We start from the raw sequence: 27072 nt of genomic DNA, 5'->3' as shown, positions 1-27072 counted from the left end.
TTTACTAAACCAAGCATTTAAATTATATATCCATCTTCATTCTGTAAACAAATATAGTGCACATGTAAGTAAAAGGCTAGTAGGTCAGAACCAGTGGAAAACCTAAAGTTCCTTTGTACACTGGAACCTCACCACCACACCCTCTTTGGGCCGATGCCACGGGGCCATGTTGTGGTTAAGAGTTAAATGCAGGGAAGCGGACTTGGCCCAATGGATAGGGCATCCGTCTACCATATGGGAGGTCCGTGGTTCAAACCCTGGGTCTCCTGACCCGTGTGGAGCTGGCCTACGCACAGTGCTGATGCCTGCAAGGAGTACCATGCAGGGGTGCCCCTGCATAGGGGAGCCCCACGCACAAGGAGTGCGCCCCATAAGGAGAGCTGCCCAGCACGAAAGAAAGTGCAGCCTGCCCAAGAATGGCGCCGCACACAGAGAGCTGACACAATAAGACGACACAACAGAAAGAAATACAGATTCCCGGTGCTGCTGATAAGGATAGAAGCTGTCACAGAAGAACACACAGCGAATGGACACAGAGAGCAGACAACGGGGGTGGGGGTGGGGGGAAAGGGAAGAGAAATAAACAAAAAATAAATCTTTAAAAAAAAAAAAAAAGAGTTAAATGTAAAACCAGAAGGAGCTTATCCTGACTTCACCTCCTAGAATGGATTTCAAGATAAATCTTTGGGGGAGCGTATGTAGTTCAAGTGGTTGAGTGCCTGCTTCCCAAGTATGAGGTCCTGGGTTCAACTCCTGGTACCTCCTAAAACAAACAAACAAACAAAAAAAACCATATTTGTTCCACATTATAGTAGGTTAGATATATCAAGGCAACAGTGTAGCTTTTATATTCACTACAAATTGAATCATGACAATAAAATACATGGTATGTGAAGACTCTAACACTGTCATATTATAATTATGATTGAATGATTGATTAGGCCCTAACAGAAAGACAGCAGACATGAAATCTCAGAGGGAAGACAATGTTTAACAGCCCAAGTAGAACAATAAAAGAGTTCTATTACTATAAAGTTATTTAGAATTACTGTGGCTCGTTGTCAAGAGAAACTCATACGGAGTCAACAAGGACATCAGAATGACACTGAATAAACAAATACGGAGTCAACAAGGACATCAAAATGACTCTGAACGACCCTAATGAAATAGGGCCAAATTGGAGTGCATGAAATGAGAAATAGGGACCTAGGCTATAATGCAATACACTTTTTATAAGCCATTAAGATTAGAGGTGAAAAGGAAACTATTAGATTATCTGAGCAGCAGCTTTCTGCTGTTACAATATTAGTAGAGCACCTTTCAATAGATGTCTTAAGAAATTCAATCAACCCTTACTTTAAGTCTAAAATGGATAAATTGTAACTAAATAAGCATATTATGCCCCAAGTTATGTAGGCTCAAATAAGCAAGTCTAAATCATAATTTCGAGATCGAAATTGCCTTTTGTGACAGCACCCACCACCTTGCCAGTTTGTGCTTCCAGCAGGGAAGAAGAGTGCAGGCGCAGGACAGACGTGCCTACCGTACCGAGACAGCAAGGCCCTCACTGGAAGTCCTGTGAGGGGTTAAAAGTCACTGGAAGCAAGATTATGCCACTTCAGAAAGCTAGTTTTTATCTCAAGGAAATTAAGACCCATTTATCAATCCTGTTACGTGCTTCTCATAGAGAAGAGGATCGACAGGACATTAGTAACCACAGAGGCAGTGGGTCTCTAAACGCACTGCTTGCTCCACATCACTGGTGTTTACCAAAGGCTACTGTTTTGTTTTGTTTTGTTTTGTTTTGTTTTGTTTTAAACAGGCAAGGATGACTATATTCAAAGTTATATGTAATAGAGGAGAAAAGAGAGAAGATAAGGCTATTATAATAAAGAGACAGGGAGAGATGCCAGAAAGCTATCACATGGATTGTTATCTATTACCTAAGGGTCCATTTCCTGGATGGAAGAATTTTAAGGGCAGCGTGCAAGGCAAAATTTTCGGATATCACCAGCACTGTTCTATGTTCAAATGTTTGCTGAGGATGCTGGTGATATTGTTACTTAAATAAATAAGTAAGTTAGCTAATTAATGTTATTTAGAAACTCCAAAGCATGCAATTCCCTTTGAAAACCCAGTAGCTCATTTTGTGATGGTTAAGTTTGTGTGTCTTCTTGGCCAGGTTAGCATGCCCTGTTCTTTGTTCAAGTTGCTTGGTCAAGCAAACACTGACCTGATTGTTACTGTGACTAATACCGATTCTTCGCCTTATTTAATGTGAAATAAATCCCTCCTCTGCTGGAGGAATAAATGCAAAATGAGTACAAAAATTCACACCTTGTATCCATTTATTCATAAATGTATTTGCTTGTTTGGAAAACACAACAAAGTATAAAATCATCACCATATTTTTAAAAGCCAAAATTAAAAATGGATCTTCACTTACTTGAATTCTTTTTTGGCTGGAATTCATGCCAATTATATCCCAATTTTATCAGCATTTACCAGAGTATAGGAGGTAGAACTGGTCTTACGTGAGGTTAATAGTCATTACAGCTGAAATTGTTCCATGCTTTAATAGTTTTAGGAAATTATTAGTGAAACAGAGTTAAAAAGAAATTTCTTGGGAAGCAGCGGTGGCTTACGCAATCGGGCTCCCATCTACCATACAGGAGGTCCAGGGTTTGATACCTGGGCAAGCTGGCCCATGTGGTGAGCTGGCCCACATGGAGTGCTGGCCGGCATGGAGTACTGTCCTGTGCAGGAGTGCTGACCCACAAAAAAGAGCTGGTGCAGCAAGATGACCCAACAAAAAGAGACACAGAGGAGAGATGATAAGAGACGCAGCAGACCAGGGAACTGAGGTGGCACAAGAAAATGATCGCCTCTCTCCCACTCCAGAAGGTGCCAGGATCGGTTCCCAGAGCCACCTAATGAGAATAATAGACACAGAAGAACACACAGCAAATGGACACAGAGAACAGACAATGGAGGGAAAGGGGAGAAATAAGTAAATATTTAAGAAAAAAAAAATTCCTTTATTATAGGGTTTCTCAGATTCTTGAATTATGTCAACATGCTTTATGAATCTTCAAGGTTGGAAAATGGATGATGTGGATTTTCTACATAATGTTCCCCACGTAATTCTTTTTATGGGCCATCTAAACAGACTAGTAGGAAATGCTGAATCAGACACTTTAACTTTTTTTTAGAAAAATTTCACTATTGAAGATCTGAATTGAAAGACCTGCAACCCTGTAAAACTTCCTGGAATGGTGGTTCTCAATCCTGGCAGCTCATTAGAATCACCAGAGTAGCTTTAAACAATGCTATTGCCCAGATGCTACCCCTGAGGAACTAAGTCAGGGTTTTTGAGGGTGAGGCTGGGCACTAGGCATTTTTAGTGGCTCCCAGGGAGTTAAGACTTGTGACTGAGCAGGTTCATCTCTTCATCCTTCACTGAGGACTTCAGTGGTTCTCCCTTTAAGTTCTGTCACTTACTAGCAATATTAAGCTTTATTGACTTATTCAGTCTTTTGAAACTTCATTTTCCTATCTGTGAAATGGAGCTCATACCAGCCTTGTGAAGTTGTTGAAAAAGTAGATGTAAAGATACAGGTAGCAAGCACTGTGCCTGGCACAAAGGGGGCAGTGGGCCGAGGCCAAGGCCCTGACTGAGTGGGAGAAGACACTGGCCGGGCCCTGTTCCCTTCTTTGAAAGTAACAACTAGTACTGACAGTTTGTCCCTCAGCTCCAAGACCTGGGAGCCTCCTGGAGCCCTGCGAGACCATCAGACTGTTAGAGGCGTTTATTTCGTGGCAGTGCCGAGGTGGCTCAACCCCTTCCCGGGCAAGGTGTCGGGGACGAGAGGCAAGTGCCTGCAAACCTTTGGCAAGTGTAGGCATTCTGAGCATTGCTCAAAAGGAGTCGAAGGCAGAATAAGCTTTCAGTCCCTGTCTTGCTGTTTGTTTTTGTCTCCCTGAAGTCTTCTGATCTATAAAATGGAAATAATAAACTTCGCAGTGTGGTATGAAACATCGACGAGATAGTATGTGCAAATTGCCTACTCCAGTATCTGAAACAAAGTCTGCTCTTCGAAAAAATGTTCCTTTTTGGGGATAGTTGTTCCTTATAGTAGAATTCCAATTAATAAACGTAGAAATTATGGAAATAGAAAACCAGACACTTCAACAGTAACTTTTGTGCCCATGGATGCTAAAATTAGAGAGTGAAAGTAGGATGAGAAGCTGAATGTTTAAATAGTCTCAAAGCAATTCTCCAAGAGTGAGAATCTAGAATATAGATTACCAAGGGGTGGGGTGGGGGAAGGGAATAAGCAGTTAAGGCATAAAAAACAGTTTCTATTTGGGATGATGGAAAAGTTTTGGTAATGAATGGTGGCGATGGTAGCACAGCATTGGGAATGAAATTAACAGCACTGAAATACATATTTGAATGGGGTTAAAAAGGGAAGTTTTAGGTTGTATATGTTACTAGAATAAAAATTTTAAACACAAATCCGTGGAACTGCACCACACAAACCATGCATCCCAAGTTAAACCATGGACCATAGTTAATAGTACAATTATCAAAATGTGCTTTCATCAATTGTAACAAATGTACTACATTAATGCAAGGTGTTACTAACAGGATGGTATATGGGAGTCCTATAATTTATGCACGGTTGTTCTGTAAGCCCACAACTCCTCTAATAACAAAGATACTTACTCATCATAAAGAGAAAAATAGTAACTGGACAGAGGAAGAATTCAGCAGACACCGCCTTAAGCAAGGCATCAGTGGTGACCTCCAGTAATGAGGTGCAGCAACGCATGGGCCTCTGGTCCTGAGTGCCCAGAAAGGCCCATCATCGTATCTGCCCCAAAGTACATCACCTGAATTTAGTCATGAGGCAACATCACAAAATAACTGGCCAGAACTCTTCGAAAGTGTCAAGGCCATAAAGGGGGGTGGCGGGGGGGAGACTGAGGAACCGTCCCTGATTGGAGGAGACTAAGTTAACATGACGAGTAAATGCAGTGGGGTACCCTGGCTTGAATCAAGGACCAGAAGAGGGATATTAGTGAGGCAACTGACTCAACAGAATGAACTCTGCAGGTGTTGTGTTATCAGTGTTCATTTCCTGGCTTTGATAACGGGTCTAGGTTATGTAAGATGTTAAGATTTGGGGCTGATGGGTGAAGGATAAATGGAACTCTGTACTATATTTGCAATCTTTTTTTAAGTCTGAAAATGTTTCAAAGTGAATAATTTAAAAATAAAAGTTTGAAAAAAAATGTTTATTTCTTCTTCCTTCTGGAACTTTAAGATATACTAGAACCATTATTCAAGGATGTTTTTCTCCCTCCTAGGCATTTTAACAGCAGTTAAAGGTGAAAAGAGGCCCAAGAATGTTTGTTTTAATATCATTTTGATATGTGCGATCCCTGGACTCCCCTTTCAGGAATACTGGGCTAGGCAGTCTGCTAGAAAATAAAAATACAGAATTGATTCAGGAAAGCAGGGAGTAGGAGCAGAGGCGGCGGTAAGGGGAAATTAGGAACTGCTGACAAAGGGTTTTGGAAAGAGTTTTTGGTTCTGAATAAGGGGACAGGGAGAAGAAATGAGAAAAGTGTGGGGGTAAGGAATAATGACGAAATATGTTAAGAAGGGCAGAGAAGGGACGGAATTGTTTAAAGATGTTTTGCCTGGCATTTGCTAGTGAAACTGCAGTGGAGGTTTGAATTATTTGCCACTCCTTTTCTGGTGTTGTTTTTTCTTCTTTGAATATCATTCTATGCTGAGAGTCATCATCACAGGACCCAGTCATTGTCCTGTTACACTGTGACCTGGTCCAGGGCCTTGCTTGGAAGCTAGACCACACAACCATTTACCTGGTAGCCCTGTCACCACACAGGGGAATTGGGAGGCATACCCAGCTGATGCAAATTCCAAACCCTGACACAATCGTGTCACACAGTTCTCTATTGTTGGGGTAAAATCCTGACCACCATTAAAACACCTGAGGAGAACAGCTGGTGCAGGGTGGCTGAGGGGCCAGCTAGGGCTTCTCATGGGTTCTCTTCATTTGCAATGTCCAGTTGTTTCTTCCTAATCATTTTCAGGACTGGAAGCCAGAAATGAATCTGAGGAGACAAAAAGTTGGATGAATGAGCGTTAGAGTCACTCTGAATGCCTCCAACAGAAACTATTTGTTATGGGGTTAGGAAACATTGTGAACGGCTTTGCAAGGGGCATAAAAGATTACTAGGTGTCCTGTCTAGCTTAACCTTCTGGGTTTCTTAGTCCTGCATGGTCTTTGAGCTATTTTCCTATTCTGTAAATTGTTTACAATTGAGGGCAACAATACAAATTATTCTATCCATAGACCTGAAAATGAATTTTGCTCAGTAGAGTACAATTTATTCCCCCCACATGCCCCTGTGAAGGAAGCCAGTTTTAAAAAAATCTGTTAAGCAGGGAAGCGGATGTGGCTCAAGTGACTGGGCTCCCGGCTAAACATATGGAGGGTCCCAGGTTCGGTTCCCAGGATCTCCTATTAAAAGCGAGCTGGCCTGTGCAGTGCGGAGAGCTGGCCCACGCTGTACAGACGCCTGGCACAACAAGAAGACACACAAAAAAGAAAAAAGGAAATACAAAGGAGAGACAGTGAGACACAACAAACCAGGCAGCTAAGGTAGATCAAGGGAGTGAGTAATCGGTCCCAGGTCAGAAGGTCCTGGGATTGGTTCCCGGTGCCTTCTAAAGAGAAGGTGAGAAGAGAAGACAAGCAGACACAGAAGAACACACAGCAAATGGACAGAGTGCGGACAGTGAGAGAAAGAGGTGGGGGGGGGGATAAGTAAATAAATAAGTCTTTAACAAAAAAATCTATTAAGGAAACTCATTTTGGCATTCCTGATGACCTATGTGTGTGTGTGTATTCTCCTTTAAATTGGTTGCAATTTCTTACTGTTTCCTTGTTAATTAATAAGTTAAATAAAATCTTTGATGGGTATTAATTTTATATTTGTATGAGAACCATGATTTTACCTTTTAAAATATGTGAATATATTTTCGCACTGGAGTATGAGCAAATCTTTTGGTGTTTACCAAGCTGTGATGTATATTTTCCTCTCTTATTTCTTTATCCTTAATTTGGGAAGAAAATCTTATTGAGCATCACTCTCTAGTAACCAATAGAGGGCCTTCCCTGCAGTCTCTCTACAATATGACTGAACACACTCACTTGAAGCCAGTATTTCAAAGGTTATTTTGTATCCCAACCACAAAGCTAAGATCCCTAGCCATGCACATTTTAATTTTCCCCAGTGTCTTTTATCTATTGCTGGGGAAACAGCTCTGATGTAAGGTTGGGGAGTGCTCTGAAATCCCCTTTCCGCTTGTCCTTCAAATTCAAATTGTCCTTAACTAGGGGTTCTCCCCTGCCTTGGCTTACCTTTGTAAGGTACAGCCTCAGCTTCCTTCTGACTTCTCCCAGTGGCTGCTTCGACCTTTTCTTCAGTAGCTTTGCATGTAGGTATCGGACGCGTTCCCTGTCCATGCTGGGGTAGAAGGATGTCGACACCAGGATTTTGAGTTGCATCAGAGTGGAGGACAAGAGTCCCAGCACCACTAGCCCCACAAGAATAACAGTGAGAGGAACCCAGGTCTCAGACAGAAGGAGCCTCGGTTTTGGGAGGCAGTTTGGTTCAAACAGAGATATATTAAAGGATGAATCCTGGATCGTGTCTTGGGTTCTCTGCACCTAAAAGGAAACAAATAATTCAGGCCTTATTTGTATTTAGTCCCTGTCTGTTGCAACCCAGCCCCTGAAGGGCACGGGTCAGGGATGGCTTCAGGAACCAAAGGACCCACTCAGCACGTAATCAGACGTGAGCTTTATTGATGGGGACTTACGGGCAGGAGGGGGTAGCGCTCGGCAAAGAGGCGGGAAAATGAGGGGCAATATACAGGGTCTCAGAACAAAGATATTTCACAACAGAGTTTCTGCTAGGGTCACATGAAGCACATAAATGGGATCTGGTGGTGTTACTGTAGGCAGGAATTGCAACATCTGCACATCGTTACACTGAACTTGTGTGTGGGAGGCTGCATACTGCCCACTGAGTTTCCCTTAGGGAGGGAAGCCAGGGCAGGGAGCCGCTGGGCCCCCACCCTGTCCTTTCGACACTGCTACGCAGTTTATAGCATTTATCTTTAATATGCAGGGAGCTCTGGCTAAAGGAGTTGTCTCAGCTACCTTTTGTGTGCCGTGATTAGAGCATAGAAGGGCTGAGTCTTACTCGTGACTATCACGGTGTTTTCCGAAGTAGGTTTGTGGGAATACAGATTCCCTTGAGAGAAAGGTATCGAATGAGTTTGTCTACACTATTCACCCTTTGGAGAATCATAACGCCCCTGAGACTACTGCGGACTTCGGGCAGTCCTGCAGCGGAGAAGTCTGTTTACCTTCAGCCAGGGATTTTCCTGACCATGGAGTCCATCTTCGTGGAACATCTGTTTCTATGGATTAGGGCACATGAGGCTAAAGGAGGGTGATTTTAGCTCAACTCGGGGAGGAAACTGTCTTGAGCACAGCCCCTTAAGAGCTAGTCCTGCCCCACCAGTCTAGAAAAACACCCTCAGCAGACCACAAGGTCACAAAGACGTTGAGGCACCAAATCATGCTCTAATCCAACCTTCTAGAGGTTTGAGGAGCATTATTTTCACTTAGTGTAAGATATTCCTTTCCAGATTGACATGTTGATTGTAGAATACGCTTTACTGAAGGAGACTGTAAAATCCTATTTGTGGAGGACTTAAAAATAGGACGTTTTCCCATCTCTCTTGCATGCTCAGGAGGGATGCATTCCTCTGTTTGAAGGCAAAAGAACAAACTAGTTGTCCTCAGCAGAACTGACACAGTGAGGAGCAGATGACATTGAGCCACCCAACCAAGATACCAGAAAAAGAAGTAGGTGTTGATTCAGCTCTTTCTTTTTCCTGACCCGGGAAAGTCATTTAATCTCTCGGTGGATTTGTTTTCTAATTTGGTAAAACAGGAATTAATGGGCCAGATCCTGCCCATGAATAAACTACTCCCAGTGTAAATTAAGCAGCTTGGGATGGAGCATTAACCTTCTAGAACTAGAGTACTTAGTAAGTTATTATCACCCCGGCTCTGCAGAGCCCCGGGCCAGGAAAAGGTAAATGACTTCTCCAAAAGAACCCAACCACATCCAGAAAACACTGTGCACATTGGATCTACCCCCAGTGTCTGCAAAGAATCTGGAACCCTCTACCCACGACTTCTGTATAGTTGTCAATGCAAATCTGTAATTTCACCAGCACTGTGCCCTAGCAATGGAAAGCATTTGTGTTTCCTCTCCTCTTCTCATATTAAAAAGACAGCCTTCCCACAATTAAATAGAGAGATTTAGGTCCCCAGAGCAAAAGCAGGCACTCTTTAATACTGTTGAAGAAACAAACACATCGATTGAGTCAGTGATGAAAAATCCTGCAATAAGAAAGCAGCGGGTGTTCGGTCTGGAAAGAGGTAATTTAGTCTAGGAGTCCAACCAGCGATTTTGCAGTTGGGAGTCAGGGTTTTATAAAGGTTGAGTCAACATTTTTGCATGGGATTTAAGGGTAAAGTGGAAGACAAATTAGTTCTTTCAAAATGCAGAGCAATAGACTAAATGGTACCCTGATGTTTTAAAAATGTGTCTACCTCTTTTAAGTAAACAATTTGCTAAGACAGCTTTGCATGTTGAAAGGAGGGCAGGCTCTGGTGTCAGTCCTGGGTTTGAATCACAGCTCTGTCACTTAAAGCTGGGTGACCTTGGCTAGTGTATGTGACCTTTCTGAATCCCCGCGACATCCCAGTGACATTCTATATGAAGTATTTTATTTAATCTTCACAAGTCCACAGTGTAGGCCTAATTATCATTCTGAATTTCCAGAGCAGTCCTCTGAGCCACACTTGCCACAGTTACATGGCTGGTTATGTGGCTAGTGAGTCTGGAGCCTGGTTAGGAAACAGAGGACAAAGCCTGCCCACTCGCCAACCCCATCCTGCCTCCCTGTAGATGTCGGCAAAGTGAAAGCAGCCAAACACCCTGCACACAGTAGGTACTCAGTAAGTGACAACTATGGCTATTTTTGCCGACAGTGCTAACCTTTTCAACTAGCTAAACTCAGATCACTTCCCACCTTTCTTCTTTATTTAAAACATTTATTTTAAACCGTATGAAAGTGGGAGAGAAATATTGGCAAACACCTGAGTCAGCGGTCTCTTCCTATGTGACTTTCTTTGCAAATCTGCAGCAAGGGTTAAGACCAGGAGCCTCCACGGCATCCTGGGATAAGAGCGGGCATTGCCCGTCCTGCGCAAGGGGCTGCCTGTGGCGCAGTCTCCCCACCACGACTTGAGCTCCCACGGCAGCTGCGCCCACCACCCTGGCACTTGTGTGCATCACTGCCCCTCCCTCCCGGCCCCAGGACACGAGCACCTGATGGCAGCCTCGCCATCCAGCGTCCCCGGGGCCACCAATGCCCAAAAATGAACACGTCAGAGCCTTGTCGTTGGAGAGTTTTAGGACATTTTTTGTAAGACAGAACTTGCTTTTTTTCTCCCTTCTGTCTTTATAAAACAGTGAGAATTCACAAAACAGCCATGGTTATTGACTGAAAAAGAAATAAATTAAAAAGAAGCATAAAGAAAAAGAGGGAGAGACAAGAGAGGGGGATAGAGGAGGAGAATGGGGGTGAGGAAAGGTCACCCTGCAAAGTTGAGCACGTTTGAAAGTCTTGTTTGGTTTTCATCTGAAACACTGCTTCCAGTATCTGACCTGCTCCAGATAGCTACAGCAACAGGAGGTCTCATAATTAACTAAATTCTTCAGAGGACACAGTGTTCAGAGTAATCAACTCAGAGGAAGCCCAGGATAGGAGGGCCAGGAGCCTGCGGACTGGGCCTGCTGAGCCAGAGGAAGGGGAGGGGAGCTGTGGAGGCAGCAGGGGCATTGCAGCCCTGGGAGATAAAGAGAGAAAAGCTCAGTGGCGTTGCAAAGGAGGTTTACAGGGAATATTTAGGCAATTTCCCATCTAAGATTTCCCCAGGCCCCAGCACAATTTATTGCTGCTTGATAAAGAAGAGGGAAAATTAGAAATGTGGACACAGCTGTTGATGTTTTCACCTGCCGGCTCTGCTGCAGTTTACCCAGCAAATGTGACACACACACAGAGGCACTGCCACACACACACACACACACACATGCACACACGCCCCTCCTGGTTCAGCTTCAATATCTCTGCATTTTAAAAAATAATAATATTTATCTAACAATATCCAGGTCCTCTGAAATGTCAATATAAGCACAAATTTCCATGGGGGAAAATGAAAAAGAAAAGATAAAGGATGGGATACACAAACTCACAGTCCACTTTGTTGGCACATGCTACAAAGAGAAGCAAGAAGGAGAACTGAGGAGAGAAAACCAGATTCCTGCAGACACAAGAGGCACCACCAGCTCAGGGAAAGAGAATGTCTAGGCTAATTAAGATTTTCAAGATCCATCCGATGACCTTTAGAGGCTGAACTACTGGCTCCATTTTTTGAGTGGTGGGTTTAGGATAGCGGTTCACAACTTGGGCTGTTCACTAGAATTGGTTGGGGAGTTTAAAAAAAAATCCCAATACCCAGGCCTTGCTTGAGTCCTATTAAATCAGAATCCCTGTAGGTAGGGAGAAGCATTGGGTTTGTTTATCTGCTTGTTCAGCTTCACAGTGAAAACACTGAGCAGCCAAGGTAGGGGACCAATGGTTTGGAACGTCCTTACTTTCAAGTACTTCATTGAGAGTTTCTCAAAGTGTGCTCCACAGACCACCTACTTTGGAATGACGTGGAATGCTTATGAAAAATGCTCTCCACTTTAAACAAAATCTCTGTAAATTGGGGCCTAAGACTCTGCAGCCAGCCCAGGAGATCTTAACACACGCTTATGATTGAGAACTACTGACCTAGAAATCCAAAGTGTAGCTGGGGTACCATTTTAGCAGAAGTAGGAGCTCTCATTTTAAAACTGAAAGAGAGAGATCTGTGGCTGTAACACTTCCCAGCCCTCTTTTTCAATGACACACACATGCAAACTCTTTTTTCTGTGGATGTCACCAGATACTAGGGCCAGCTAGCCCTTTCCCAATGATTGTCCCCCTAAATTCTACTCTAATGCAATGGGAGCCCTGCTATGTTTGTTAAGGACTCAGGATACACAGAAACTAATCTCCCATTCACAGAAGGTGCCTGACTCAAGGTTGACCAGCACAACAAGGATGAAGGTGAGAGGAAGTCAGGCCTAGAACCCTGATCTCCTTCGTTCATGCCAGATACTCCTGCTTGAGAATCCACTTTGTGTTCAACACCACAGACTCCTATGCCCAAATTTCAGGGTTTGGTGATGGCAGTAGGCTTAAAAATAGCCCCTGAGGTATCAGCTCCTAATCCCTGGGCATAGTAAATGTTATCTCTTTTTGAGAAAACGGTCTTCACAGATGTGATTACATTAAGGATCTGAACATCCTTGATTTTCTGGGTGGGCCTTAAATGCCATCACAACCATCCTTATAAGAAAGAGGCAGAGGGAGAGCACACACACAGAGAGAAGAGGAGAAGGCACCGCCACCAAGGAGGCATCACTGGGATGATGCAGCCACAAGCCAAGGAATGAAGGCAGGAAGGGAAGGCGGTTTCTGGAGAGTGGCCAGCGGTCACCTTCATTTCAGCCCAGTGGTACCGAATCCAGGCTGCTGACCTCCAGGACTCTGAGAGTGTAAGTTTCTTTTGTTTTAAGCACCCCCTCTCCACCCCAGTTTGTGGTGAGTTATCACAGCAGCCACAGGAATCTAATACAGTGGGCAAAGGTTTTCAGATCAATGTTCTACTTTAAGGTCATTACTCCAATTCCATTTAACCTCCATTCACTGGGTCCTTCTATGTGCAGGCACCATGCCAGGCACTGGGGATTCAAAGGTGAATACGTTGCTGCCTCTGCCTCAGTAGTTCATGATCTTTTGAAAAAACCACATGCAAATCACCATGTGAGCACCTACCTCTGTGTGCAGTTTCAAGTGAACCTCGAGCCCTGGTAAGCTCTGGAAATGTTTGCTCACTGAGAAGATGAGCCTATACAGCAGATAATCTACAGCAGCAAACAGCACCCAGATGTAGAGATGGGTCAGTATGGGAAGGAAAAATAGCCCCAGGTTTTTCCTTTCTTTAGGAGTCAGCCAGAAAGATGGGACGACAACATACTTCTTCTTTTCTGTCTTATTCAGCGGGAGGACACAGGGCCTCTGTTGGTGCCTCTCCCTTTCATCAAACCGAACAAATTGTCTAGTGATATAGATATTTTCAAACTTCCAACCACCAGGGCTCAAAAATTGCTTCATAAAGAGGCCAGTGCTGAATAGGACCAGCACAAGGCCTGCGACAGCAAGTAACTTCTGACCCACAGAAGATACCACTTGTGCTGTGGTCACCATTTGGTACATTACATTCAGGACTTCACCTTGGGTACCATTTAGCTGAGCCTCCAGGGCTTCGATGGGACTGAAAAGAGACACTGCCAGGGTCTGTTTCCAAGAAACAAGGTCCTCAAATAGACGTAGTTGAGTGGCAAGACCATACATCCACTGAATTGCTTCAATGTACTTTTCCAAAAGTGGGAAATGAATGGAAAAGCTCTTTGCCCTTAGGTTGCAAGTCATACTGTCTAGGAGACCCTTAAAGTTGTAAAGGATATTTTCAACATGTCCAAATATCACTATCCCTGTGCCAGCCGCAGTCAAAGCATTCCTGCCTTCACGCAGACCACAAGAGAGAAAGAAGAGAAGAATGAAACATCTTGTATGTTTTGAGCAATACAGCAGAACACACATGATAATCCAGGAGGTGGTGAACACTGTGAGTGTTGACAGAAACCAGCGGAAGGCCACAGAGAGAAGGCCCATTGAAATGAAAGCAACACAAGAGCAAACTCCCAAATGTTGGATGAAGTCCATCCATCTTATGCTTCTTGGGGACACGTAAATCCTCCAAAGACTTAAGAAGATACCAGTGCCTGAGGTCCAGGCACCCATGTTCCCTCTGTCCCTGGAAATTAAAAAGAAACCAAAGTCAGAAGTTGCTTTTGAATATTCTCTGTCATTTTGTAAAGAGCAATGTGGTAGACTGATTGAAAAATGGCCACAATTCTTTACACCTTCTTGTAGCCATACCCCTTGTCATATGATTTTTATAGTTTCTTCCATCAAGAGATGAGCTTATTTCCTGACCCAGTGCATCTGGGCTGGTCTTGTAACTTATTTCATCAGTAGATAGTGGCAGAAGTGAGAATGTGCCAATTCTCAGCCTATGACTTGCTTCTGCTTGCTTTCTTGGAATCCTTTTGTTCCCTATTACTACCACATTAACATGTTTCCAATTGCTACTATAACAAATTACCACAAATTTAGTGGCTTAAAGAAACACAATTTATTCTCTTACAGTTCTGGAGGTCAGAAGTATAAGATGGGTACTCATGGACACATTCCTTGTTGAGACTCTAAGAGAGAATCCATTTCCTCGTCTTTTCCAGCTATGAGAGGCCACCTACATTCCTTGACTTGTGGTGTCTTCCTCCATCTTCAAAGCCAGCAATGTTGCATCTTCTCTCCTCTCTGATCTCTTCTTACACCCTATGTCTTCTCTCTATAACTCTGATCTTCCTGACTCCCTCAGGTTCTAAGGACCTTCATGATTACATTGGAACACCTGGAAAATCCAGAATAAACTCTCCATTTTAAGATCTTTATCTTAATGACATCTGCAAAGTCCCTTTCGCCACATAAAACAACATACTCACTGGCCCCAGGGAGAAGGATATGGACATCCTTCAGGGGTATATTTTCAGCCTATCATACCAGATTAGACTGCTAAAGACAAGAGGCATATGGTGATCCACCGACCCACTCAGTCAACAGCCAGCCAGTCACCACACTTGTGAGAGACCACCCTAGACCAACCAGTCCTAGCCAAGCCACCAGTTGATCTCAGATACATGAGTATACATGATAATAGTAAATACCTATTGTTTTAAGCCACTGAACTTTGTGGTGGTTTGTTAGGCAACAACTGTTATTTGATGAAGGCATCAACATTATATGATGGGTCTTAATAGTTGAAATATATCCTAGACTGATGATAAGGCTGACATTTCAATGAGCTGCATTAAATAAGAGCACTCTTTGATAGCCATCTATTTTCTTGTGCTCTAATTTTACCAACCAGAAAGCATACCAAGGGCAGCCAAATTCAAATGTGGAATTGGACTGAGGCCACTGTAGCTCTATGCTGCAACCACCGCTTCCTCCCTTTCTTCCCCATACCCTCCAAGTACAGTTCCCTCTTGAGACTCTCACAAGGAAAACAAGGTTTTTGTCCCTGAGTTAATCATCTTTTCCTCTTTCCCGAACTGGAACAATTGAAGTGAAGGGGCTATGGGGCTGCTGCTGTCCTGTCAGTCATGCAGCTGGAGGCCTGTGATGCACCACCAAATTGGAGATCATTCTCTCTTGACTGACATGAAAATATTTAATGAGAAGTGTGCCACATACATGGGATTTTAATGAGGGCATTGATCAGTGTTTAAACACTAGCAAATATATCCCTTTTTACATAAAAATGAGGCAGTTGGTTTAATGGAGCAGTTTAATACTGTTAGAACCCGAAATTATACTTGTAGTAGGAGAGGGGTATCTAGGCATGAACTGAGGCAGGGATATAGGTAGGTTAGGAGCAAACATGCAAATCTCTTCAGAAAGAGTATAAAGGATGTGGCAATTTGAGATTATTTATGAATTCAAAAAAAGAGAAATTATGTTTATAAACTGGTCTGCTCCTCTGGGTGTGATCCCCTTTGATTGCATTAGAGACAACTGAGATGTCTTTGATTAAATTACCTGTTAAGATTAGGGTTTTGATTCGACCTTGTCAGTAGATCCTAACTCTGGATTGAGTCCCCACCTCCTTGGTGGGCTGATATAAACAGACACTTACTCAAGAAGACACATGGAAGAGAACTTTGTCATTTTGGTCCTGCTATGTGACAGAAAGGAGAAGGCTCAAACAGCTAAAGCCCAGGGGAGAGCAATGAGTCAATTGCTTCATAGTTTGTAGCCAAAGAAAACAGAGCAGGTGAGCAGCTGAGAAGCACCCAAGAGACCAGGCAGAGATCGCTCACCATCTTTCTTCAACATGTGGCAATTGACTTTGGTGAGAAAGCAATCTTGAGTTGGACTCTTTAGGGCCTTGTAACTGTAAGCTTTTACCCCAAATAATATAAAAGCCAACAGATTTCTGGTACTTTGCATCAGCCTCCCTTTGACTGGCTAATACAGAGGGCTTGCATTTCCTCCCACAATTATTTGAGTGGAAATGAAGAAAAGAGAAATGGGGAGAACTTGAGTGTCAAGAGGGTTGTTACAATGGGGCCTGGCCTAAGCAAAGATTCAAGATCCCACGTAGGAAGATATTCTTTCTCTATCAGGAGGAAAGGCAATTAGAATGATCCATCCAGCCCCTTAAGACATTTGAGAACCAAGAAACGGACATCTGCAGTTTTCTCTCCCTGCAAGCTGGCTTCCTTTCAGAATCGGTGGTTGACTTGAAGGTCAACAGTGGTCACATGCACGGCCCCATCTCCACCCCACTCTGTCCCCCGGGTAGGTAGAGACAACCATCACCAATGAGGCCTTATGCTCCCAGATCTCCGCCAGCATTGCCAACCGCAGAGCCACACCTGCCTCATTGCCGGGGCAAGAGAACTAAAGGACTCCACAGCATGCAGGTGGACAGGATGTCCAGCTCTGGAGCAGGTCAGGAGGTGCTGCCTTACCTGCCAGGCAGGTTCTGGTTCACTGCTTTCTTCACCTTTGCTTTGGACTTGACCTGGAGACACTGTTTGACTAATTGATATGCTAATAGGTATTAATTGCCTATCATATTCTAGTCACTTTTCATAAAGCAGCTCTCTGCATCTTCCATGCAGCCTTGGAGACAAAGCTTTTTTGCATTTTACACAGTAGAAACTGAGGCTCTAAGTGCTTATGGAAATTGTCAGGGGCTACAGAGTACAGGAAACCCAGGCAGGATTTAGACCACTGTCTCCAGCACTGTTCCCTGATTCTCATGCTTGGGTTATGTGACAGACCTCTCAGCTCACTCTTTGCTGGAAACACATCACATTTGCACCAGTGACTGTTTAAGTGCTAGCCTGTATATCACAAACCCATTTCCATTATCTGCTCTTATTTTTTCCTGCAACAAAATAGTTGATCCTATAAGCATATGTCTCAAATCAGCAGGTTTTTCTCCAAAGCAAATCAGAAATCCCAACTGCTTTGTTTTGATTTTTACTAATTTCTTTTATGAGGCACCATTTTGCTTGTTTTCTGAAAAAATTAATAAAGTATATTCTAGATTCATTTTCCCATCTCTTGCCCTCATCCTTGTACACTGTGTTCTTAATACAGACATTTCTCTGAAAGCATGAAATAGATTTATGAACACATTAAAATTTTAACATTCTGCAATAAAATCTACTTTCAATTAAATAAGATATATGACTGCAATTTTGCCCGTAATAGGCACATGTTTTCTTAACAAGCAACATCTCTAATATTGCCCTCTTTGTTTTTGTGCTGAAAACAGCATGTCACCAAGAAGCTTTGAAAATTTCTGCAGAGAGAAGATGGAATGCTTTCTCTTGTGTTTTATAGCTCAAGCCACAGAGCAGCACTTTGAATTGCAAACCCAGAACCTAGTGACAAAGGCTGTCCCTCCCGTCATTACTGACAGGACCTGGATTTCTTCCCCACTCTGCTCTTTTCCCTGCCTGAGGGGAAGACCTGCCTGAGCTCCTTTCTGGGGAGGTTTAATGTAAGGAACATCAGCAAAAACAGTCTAAGACTCCCTGGAAACAAGTGCTTAGTAAATGCAACACATTTCTTCTTTTGCCTTTGCTGATCCAGAATTCTGAGACCTTCGCTTCTCTGAAAATCTTTAGGGCAAGACTGACTGTCCCAAGTTGGTGGAAGCCTTGGAGAGATAGGAGCTGCACTCTATCACTTCCCAGCACTGGCCTATACAATTCCTTAGGCATCTGCTGCTTTCTTTCTACGTGCTGTGAAGGTGCAACCATGTTGTTTTCTTCAGATAGCCCCCCAATTCTTTCCTTTCAGGAAAATCAGGGAATCAGGGTTTGACAGGCTGCCTGCTTGTTTCTTTCCCCAAGACTTTGTCAGATTTAAAAATTTAATTTTCAGAGCTCAAAGGAATCTTACAGATCAGAGCTGCTTAAATTTTAATATATAATCACTAAGAGAATCTTGTTAGAAGGCAGATTTTGATTCAGAAGGTCTGGAATGGTGCCTGAGATTCTGCATTTCTAGCAAGGACCCACATGGTGTTAAGACCGCTGATCCGAGGACCGACAGCCGGCAGAAGCTCTAGAATTCAGTGCTATCCTGGAGAACTTCCTGCTTTGAGGCAAACGCTCTACAGCTGTCCAAGTTGGTAGTCACTGACCTCATGTGATCATTGACACTTGAAATAGGAACTGAGTTTTAAATTTAATTTTAATTAATTTACATTTAAATAGCCACAGATGCCTATGTTTATGTATTGGACAATGTAGCTCCAGATGATTTACATCTAACCAGCTGATTCTTACAGAGGATGAAACTCAAATTCTGAAGCTAAAGTGACTTGTCAAGATCATCCTGGCAGTTGGAGGCAAAGCTAGGCATGAGATCCCTGTTCTCCAACACTCAGTGACACATTTTCTGTCACACCAACTTCTTATTGCTGATTTTTCATAAACTCCATTTAAATATCCTTCCCAGGTTTCCTGGATAAGAGAGTTCATATTTCTCACATGCATGATTTGCCTTCAGAAACCACAGAATACATAATTGAAGAGGTGACTGCACTACAGCCTCAGTCTAAGACTTGGCAACGTAGCAATCGATACCAGTTACCACCTTGTTCCTAAGTGCCCGACCACAGTTACAGCACGTGATGTGCATTATTTCTAATCTTCACAGCTAACCTGCCCTATTACTTCCATATTTTTTAGATGAGGGTTAGGATGGAAGAAAAACAGGCAACTTCTCAGCCCCACTTTAACATGATCTTCAAAGAGTAGCTTCTAAATGTGGTTGGACTCTCTCTCCAGGACACCAACCATGCACGCTGGAGAGTGTGTTCAGGAATGCCCCTATGAACTCTTCTTGTTCCGACATTTGAATCCAGGGTCCTCCACCTACCCCCACCAGCCCAGCCGAAAGAGCAGTCCGAGCAGGCTGCTGACCTCCTGTGCCCGGGCGAGCACTTCTGCTCGGCTGCCTGGCCCCCTCAGGAATACCACGTTTCCCTTGGTATCCAGCCGTGCTCATCCCCTTTAACCCAGCCTGGCCCGGTGGGAGGTCCAGGCTGTAGGACTCTCCCTTCCAAAGCAGTGGTCTCTCCCGGGGGCAGGGAGAGAGAAGAGTGTTCAGTGTTGGTCCTCGCCACCTTCTGAGGTGAGCTGGGCTTGGGGCTGGGTGCTCTTCCTGTGCTGGGAAATCGGGGCAGGGTTGGCAGCAGGCAGCATTTCTGACCCAAAGGGATCAGGACAGACACCGTACAGGAGTGAAGGAAATGAGGAGGTACAGATATTTCTTGGGGGTGCGATGTGGGGTGACAGGACACACAGAGGGTCTTGGTGGTCTGAAGAGCCCACTGCAAACCAGTCTGGTTTGCAGAGGTAGCAGCCCGCCAGCCCCAGCCAATTTTCTTCATGACTGAATGTAGGCCCAGTATGACAGATTTTCTGACCATTTTCAAGAGATCTAGATTTTCTGGCAGGTGATGTCTCCTAGTTTTTAAGAAAATGTTGCCTCAAATTATTTTTAAACCCTCTGGCTGGTTTTGGCCACAGGCCGTCAGTTTTTATCCCTATCCCAGGGGGATCTTCTCAGTCCTTCCTCCTTCCCTCTGTCCCGCCTCCCCTTGTAGCTTCTCCATCCTCTTTTCTGGATTATCTTGGCCTCTTTTTATTCCCGGGCACACTTTAAAAGCATGCTGTAATGAATGCCATTAATGTCACCAAAATATATACTTGGAAATGCTTAAAATGGGACGTTTTATGTTGTATATATGTTACCACAATACATGTTTTTCAATCTATAGAAGAATGTTTATGATAGCATTGTTTATATAAGCAAATTGTTAAGAAAATATGGGGAGGGCCTAAATGTCCAACAATATTAGTTTAATAAATTCTAGTTAAATTTAGTAAATCCTTACCTCCTGAGAAAGGAAAAGAAAAACATGCTGTAAACCAGCTCCCAGTGCCATGCATAAGGGTTTCCCCCTGTGCCTCAGGAATACTTATTTTTGCCCAAAGAGCTCTAACACCCCTCTTTTGTGCTTACTGGATTGGGCCCTTTCCTCCCTCTCAACGTTGTCCCTTCTAGCAGCCTCTAAGCAGTCACCTGATTGCTTTAACCTGCAGTGTCTCTCTCTTTTGCCTCCATTATCAATAATGCTTGCTGTCTGCCTCAGCAGCCTTGTTTTCTCAGGAGCCAGTGTCTGCTTCGTGTTTTGCCAGCAGCATTATCCCGAGAGCAATGGCCACTTCCCCATCTCTCTCCATACACTTCCATAGGCACGACCCCCTGGCCAGGGAAGCCTTAGCTCGAGTCCACTGGAATATCTCTGAGGGCCCCACTTCTCTTTGGTGGGCTTAAAGCAATTTTTGCATGACTGTGTGGAAGGGAGCAAAGGAGGTCCTGTCCAAGCCGACAGCCATGCAGAACCGTGCAGTCTGTGCGTGCAGCCTGAGCCCACGCTTATCTGCTTTCACGCAGGGCCGAGCTGTTGCCATGGGAAACAGAAGTGGCGGGGCTTCTCCAGCAGCCCTGCACCCGCTAGCAAACATGGGCTGCCAGGTGCAAACACAGTGGCAAGGCTTGTTTTCCCTGGGGGAGGGGGATGGCATTAAATGTCAGTGGCCGCAGCAAGAGCCCTGGTTTGGAGGGCAAGGGGCTCCCAGTCCCGGCCCCCACCCCCAGAGCCCCGTTCAGTTTGCTCCTGTGGAGAGTCAAGGAGACTAACATTCCCGAGCACTGTGCTTTGAGCACGGGTCAACTCTCAAGGCCCAACCAGCAGCCCCAACACGTGGAGACATGGCACGATAATTACAACCTGCTAGCGAATGGCCCTCTGTCAGAGTTTTCCAGATAGGGGGATGCCAAAGATGGACTGGCAAACGGAAACGCACAAGCTCCCTGCTTGCCATCGTGGCCTTCTTGGGAGGATCCTCCTAGAGACGATGACCTGGGGGCTTGCCTATTGCTCCCCTCTTTCCTCACTTGGGGCGCACTTGCCTTGTCTGAGAGCCTGCAATTCTATTAAGTAAGGCCAGATCGTTCTGACCCTGCTTCCCGGGCAGAGGAGGCTTAGGCTCAACAAGAAACAGACAGCAGACACTCAAGACAAACGAACCCCAGCCGACCATCCCTCTGTTCGTTGTGCTCCTCCGACCCTCTGCTAAGCCCCTGTGGGAACCTCGTCTGAACACACGGCCTCTCACGGTCCTCGTGACTTGATTTGAATCTTATTTTGAAGGAATCTGAATAACGGCTGAGTGGAACAGGAAAATGAAAATAGGGCAGGCGGGGAGGTGGGAGACAGGAGGTCTAACCAGCTGCTACCTAAACCAGGCTAAGTGACCTTGATAGGTCCCTTTACCTCTTGGAACTTCCGTTCCTTGGGGCTAGGAAAGTTCTAAGGTGCCTGCCAGCCTGATGGTCTGAAATAAAAGGTGCAGAAGCGCTGTAAAGCTGGCTCTGCCATTGGCATTTTACAGTTGTTCTGAGACCGGGTATCAAATGCCAGCACCTGTGCGTGGGACAAAAGAAGAATGGAGGCCTTCTTTCTTTACCTTTTCTTTTTTTTAAAATAAATTCTTGCAAATTATAACCTGGTTCTGTACATATTGTTCTCTCTGACTGCCAAAATAGCTCAAGCAGGCGCTGAGGCCTCTGTTTGAGGTGGAATGAATTCCTCATAACTTTGTTTTCATCGTTTTTTGCCTTGGGAAAGCCAGCAAATGCCTTACTCTGTGCAAACAGCCTTCACACAAGAAAGGAAAGATTAATGAGAGCTACCGGGTAAACAGAATAGCATTTACGGAACAATTGAGTCCATCAGTGTGTGCCGCCAAGCGTTGCAGGCCGGATTGCTAGCGAGGGGTGGTGGCTTTTCTTCAGGGAGACCAGCAAGCCCTCCCTCCTCGCCACTGCCGGGAGGCTTGGCTACCACGGATTAATTCTTCAAAAGCTGGGGAAGGGCACAGGTTTACCCAAGCTGCTCTAAAAGGAGAATATGCATGCGGTAATATTCCCTCAGCTTATTCAGAAACCTGGAGCAAAATGAAAAAGTACTTTCTAATATTTCTATACAAAGGTAAACTTTTGGGTATAGACAAGGGGACTTAAAGTATCCTTGTCTCACCTGTCTATTCTAAATTTACCTAATTTTTTATTTTAAAAAAAAAAGCAATTTCAGAATCAAGATTATTTTTAAAGCTTACTTACAGGTTTTTTCCCAGGTCCTTCTTTGGGTGCAAAAGTGCTCTTCCCAGAGCAGTGAGTCTTGATATAAACAGGAAAAAAGGAACCACAAGTGACCAGAGGGTCACACCGCCATGAATCAATCTCTTTATTTCCCTCTCACAGTGACTAAGTCATTTAATGTCAACAAAGGGTAGAACTCATGCGGAGCTACACATTTCTTTCTAGCATTTTCCCAGAAATAGATGTTCCAAAAATCAGTTCTAGAAAAGAAATAGGGCAGTTTTAAACACAGGGCATATCTCTCACCCCGTGCTCTTTCTGCCTCACTCTCCTCCTCCCCATGCCCCCCCCCCACCCACCGGGGGAAATGGGGAAATGGGAAATGATGGTATGCCCTCACCTCCCATTCATAGCTGAGGGGCAGAACTACGAAGAGGCGGAGGCCGCTGAGAGATGACTAAGGTGATATTCCTTGGCATGCTTCCAAATTTTCTAGGGACTTTCTGTCTTAGAAATTTAGCTTCCAAGTTGTAAGAGCTGGTATGGTTTCAGGGAATTAGAAAAGCCTCAAAACTCTTTTACAAAATTGCCCTTTCCCTTTGACTGAGGCCCATAATGTTACTGCAGAAACTTTTATTTTAAAATTCATGGATTCCTGCTGAAATGCAAATATCCCTGGGAAGGTTATCACTTTAAATGTCATTACTGATAACAATTTTTGCTTAATGACTGAGTGGAGGCTAATGGAAATTTCAAAAGATATCAAGTAGTATTCTCAAAACTATTACTCCTGTAAATTTACAAATACAACAAATTTTTTTAAAAAACACCAATACACAGAGATATTACATAGCAATATTTTAAAATTAGTCTTTTGGCTAGAGCCTTGATTGCTGCCCCTCTCCCAGTTTTTAAAAATCTATTTCACAGACTTATTACAATATCTTCAACATTGCAGACAGGTTCAAACATGTAGAAAAGCATGTTTGCCCTTTTTCCTTGAGTTTTGAGAGGATCATTCAATGCAATCCAATTCAATTTCATTATGTCCAAATCAACAGGCATTTCTTGAGAATTTACTGAATGCCAGCAATTATTTTAGGTGCTAGAGACTGTAAAACTTAATAACCCACTTACTAATTTTTTTAAAGATTTATTTTATTTATTTATTTCTCCCCCACCCCTTGTTGTTTGTTTTTGCTGTGCCTGTTTTTATTGGGTGCTGGTCTTCTTTTTTTAAGCAGTATTAGGAACCAAATTTGGTATCTCCCATGTGGAAGGGAGGCATCCAACCACTTAAACCACCTCCATTCCATGCTTTGTTGTATCTCTCATTATGTTTTCCTCCTCCTTGTGTCTCTTGTTGCATCATCTTGTTGTGTCAGCTTGTCACACCAGCCTGTCATGTCAGCTCACTGTCTTGCTTGTTTAGTTTAGGAGGCACCGGGAACCGCACCCAGACCTCCCATGTGGTAGGTGGAAGTTCAATTGCTTGAGCCACATCTGCTTTCCCCACTTACTGATTTTTAAGGAGCTTGCAATGTATTAGAGGCAAGACAGGTAAATATACTACATGGATCAAGAGAAGTGTTACAGAAATGCCTTGGCAGGAAGAGGAATGTTTCAAACATGAACAGTCAACATTTCAAAAATGGAGAAGGTAGAGCTTAAGCCAGGCCTTGAAGATTGAGCCCAATTTAAACTGACCAAATAGCAGGAGGGAATTTTAAGCAGACGATAGCACAGGTGCAAAGGCCCAGAGGCAGGAAACAGCATGAGAAGTTCAGAAAGGTGGATCATCGGCTGCAGCATCAGGAAGGGAGGTGGGAGACAGGGCAAGGGGACCTGGGATGTCCTCAACACCCAAGGTGATTGGCCTAAATCATCTGGTCCAGGGTTCCCAAAGGTAACTTGGTGTGCAAGTTCATTTTGGTTGGTACATAAGTTGAAAAAATAGTAAAACTTTCTCCTCATGGCAAGTGCTATTGGTTCTCCATATATGACAATGATGGTAATATTCTTCTACAATAATTTTAAGTTTAAAAAAAGTTTGCTATAAAGGAAAAGATTAAATAATAAATGAAAAATCTTGTCAAATATCATAGTAAAGATACATAAATGTCTGATGATTGGAAGCACTAATATCAGTCAGCCTCTGGGGATCCAGTGAATGCCATGAGCAAATTAGCTTTATAAAAATTAGTGAGGGAAGCAGACTTGGCCCAGTGGTTAGGGCATCTGTCTACCACATGGGAGGTCCGTGGTTCAAAACCTGGGCCTCCTTGACCCATGTGGAGCTGGCTAACACACAGTGTTGAGGCGCGCAAGGTGAGCCGTGCCACGCAAGGGTGTCCCCCGCGTAGGGGAGACCCACGCGCAAGGAGTGCACCCATAAGGAGAGTCGCCCAGCGTGAAAGAAAGTTCATCTTGCCCAGGAATGGTGCCGCACACACGGAGAGCTGACACAACAAGATGATGCAACAAAAAGAAACACAGATTCCCGTGCCGCTGACAACAACAGAAGCGGACAAAGAAGAACATGCAGCAAATAGACACAGAGAACAGACAACGGGGGGGGGGGGGGTGGAGGGGAAAGGAAAGAGAAATAAAATATATATATATATATATATATATATATATATATATATAAATTAGTGAATATCGTGATTTTGGAAGAGAGTGAGCACAGGGCCAGGGGCCTGAGTCGGAGGGAGGACCAAATTTGAGGTAGTGGGGAGGAAAGACAAAACATAGAGCTGCTGCTTGTTTAGGCTGGGGAGAGAAAATTGACAGAATTTGAGGGAGAGAAAGGACAGGGATCCTAGATGACCTGGAACTTTCAGGCTGCACCACACAGAGCATGGAGGCTCATAGGGAACAGGGCTGGGAAAATAAGGTCCTGGCTCCATATCTGGATGGAAACTTCTAACGTGTGACCATCAGGTGCATGGACCTGGGCTTAGGAGAAAGAGTGAGGTATAAAGACAAAGAGCTGAGAATTAGCCAAATGAGTGGTTGCAGGAGAGGTGGCCAGCAGACTGTGGATCTCGGCTTGTTGTGCCCTGGCTACAGGCTACCTCCCTGCACTCAGAGGGCTCAGCCTTCTGCAGAGTCATCAGGCAAACAGAAATTCTGGGAAGGGCTTCGGGACATGGCTACCTCCAGTGAATCGGAGGGCTTGACTCAACCCTGGGAAGCGGGGTGGGTAGGCATTCCAGACAGAGGAAGCAGCAAGTGTGAATGCGTGGAGACCATGAGGGAAAAACTGGATATGACTGAAGTGTAAGGTGCTAGGAGCAAGCCTGCAGTGCCACATCCGTGAAGGCCCTTCATGGAAGGAGGGCGGACTTCATTCGGAAGGTCAAGAGCCACTGAAGCAAGATGTTTTCCCTTGAACAAGAAGACCCAGACTGCAGGGTGGTTGTCTGATTGGCTCATATAGAAACAAAGCTGGTGGCCTCAAGAAAGGGAGTGGCCACAGGAATGGAGAAGAAGGGGCAGCCTGGAGACCTTTGGTTAGGGGGAGGCAACTAGGGTTCTTGGGAAGTGTCAGTGCAATAGATGGGTGGGGGCAGGATCACCCTGCCGTGGACTGGGGAATGAAGTAGAGGAGAGAAAGAGGAAGTGATGGAGAAATAGCAAGCCAGCTACTTAGTAGTGGTATTGGGGATGGAAATAAAGATAGAGAATAAAGATAGAGATGCAATGATTTTGATTTTTGGAAGAAAATTTAGCATATCAGACTTGCAAAAGAGAATGAGGACAAGAGGAGAGATGTTGGTGCTCTTTGAGGAAGGAAAGAGGAAAACTGAGGACAATCTCCACCCTGTCCAGGAAGGAGGAGATGGAGCCTTTTGCTCAGAGAGCGGGGAGGCAGAGGGTGCTGACTCGCAGAGAGCAACTGGGAACAGCAGCTAGAAGAAACCACTGAGGTGAGGAAACCGATGGTCCAGCAGCCCCCAGGGACCAGTGATGATTCTGAAAGTCTCTCAGCAATGCCAGGACTTTGGAGTTGGAAGAAATAGCCAACCGGGTTGGGGCCTAGGAGACTCGTTAAGGGGGGGCAGCTAAATGCTAAGGGACAGGGATGTAAGCAGATGCAATTATGCATTTGCTACAAGATTTCTTTCCTGGGCTTCAAGTGAAGTTAGAGAATGGAAAAGCTATGCTCAACTGGGAATTTTAACCTGATTCACCTCAAATGCTCCTTAATGACTTTGAAAGCCCGCAGTTAGTGAACTGGGCTCTTTGAGAGTATCCACTCTTGGATAAATAGTCCCAGAACAGGTTGAAAAGGACTGGTACAGGAACCAAGCCAACTCCACCGCCAAGGCCCGCGCAGCCTGGCTGGCTGAGGCCGGGCCTGAACCGCCAGGGGTCTCCAGGGCTCTGCCTAAGGGCAGGAGCGG

The 27072-nt window shown here is 44.4% G+C and overlaps 1 protein-coding gene across 3 annotated transcripts in view; it reads right to left on the bottom strand.

The window, feature by feature from the left end:
• Positions 1-2330: 2330 nt before the first annotated feature.
• The window catches only part of DCSTAMP (dendrocyte expressed seven transmembrane protein), a 64095-nt gene continuing 39353 nt past the window's right edge, over positions 2331-27072 (bottom strand). The window contains exons 1-4 of one of the 3 annotated variants that reach the window (XM_004457559.5): positions 22685-22768; positions 13115-14156; positions 7461-7769; positions 2331-6147 (exon numbers count right to left, since the gene is read on the bottom strand). In XM_004457559.5, coding sequence (XP_004457616.1) covers positions 6073-6147; positions 7461-7769; positions 13115-14143 — 1413 coding nt within the window. In that variant the 5' untranslated portion in view covers positions 14144-14156; positions 22685-22768 and the 3' untranslated portion in view covers positions 2331-6072. Of the gene's footprint in view, positions 6148-7460; positions 7770-13114; positions 14817-22684; positions 22769-27072 lie in introns of those variants that run through there. The other 2 variants (XM_058275900.2, XM_058275901.2) reach the window with 2 other exon arrangements.

Source organism: Dasypus novemcinctus, chromosome 14, assembly GCF_030445035.2.
Source record: "Dasypus novemcinctus isolate mDasNov1 chromosome 14, mDasNov1.1.hap2, whole genome shotgun sequence".
NCBI lineage: Eukaryota > Metazoa > Chordata > Mammalia > Cingulata > Dasypodidae > Dasypus > Dasypus novemcinctus.
Note: the sequence above shows the minus strand (reverse complement) of the source record. Positions and strands in the feature narration are given on the sequence as shown.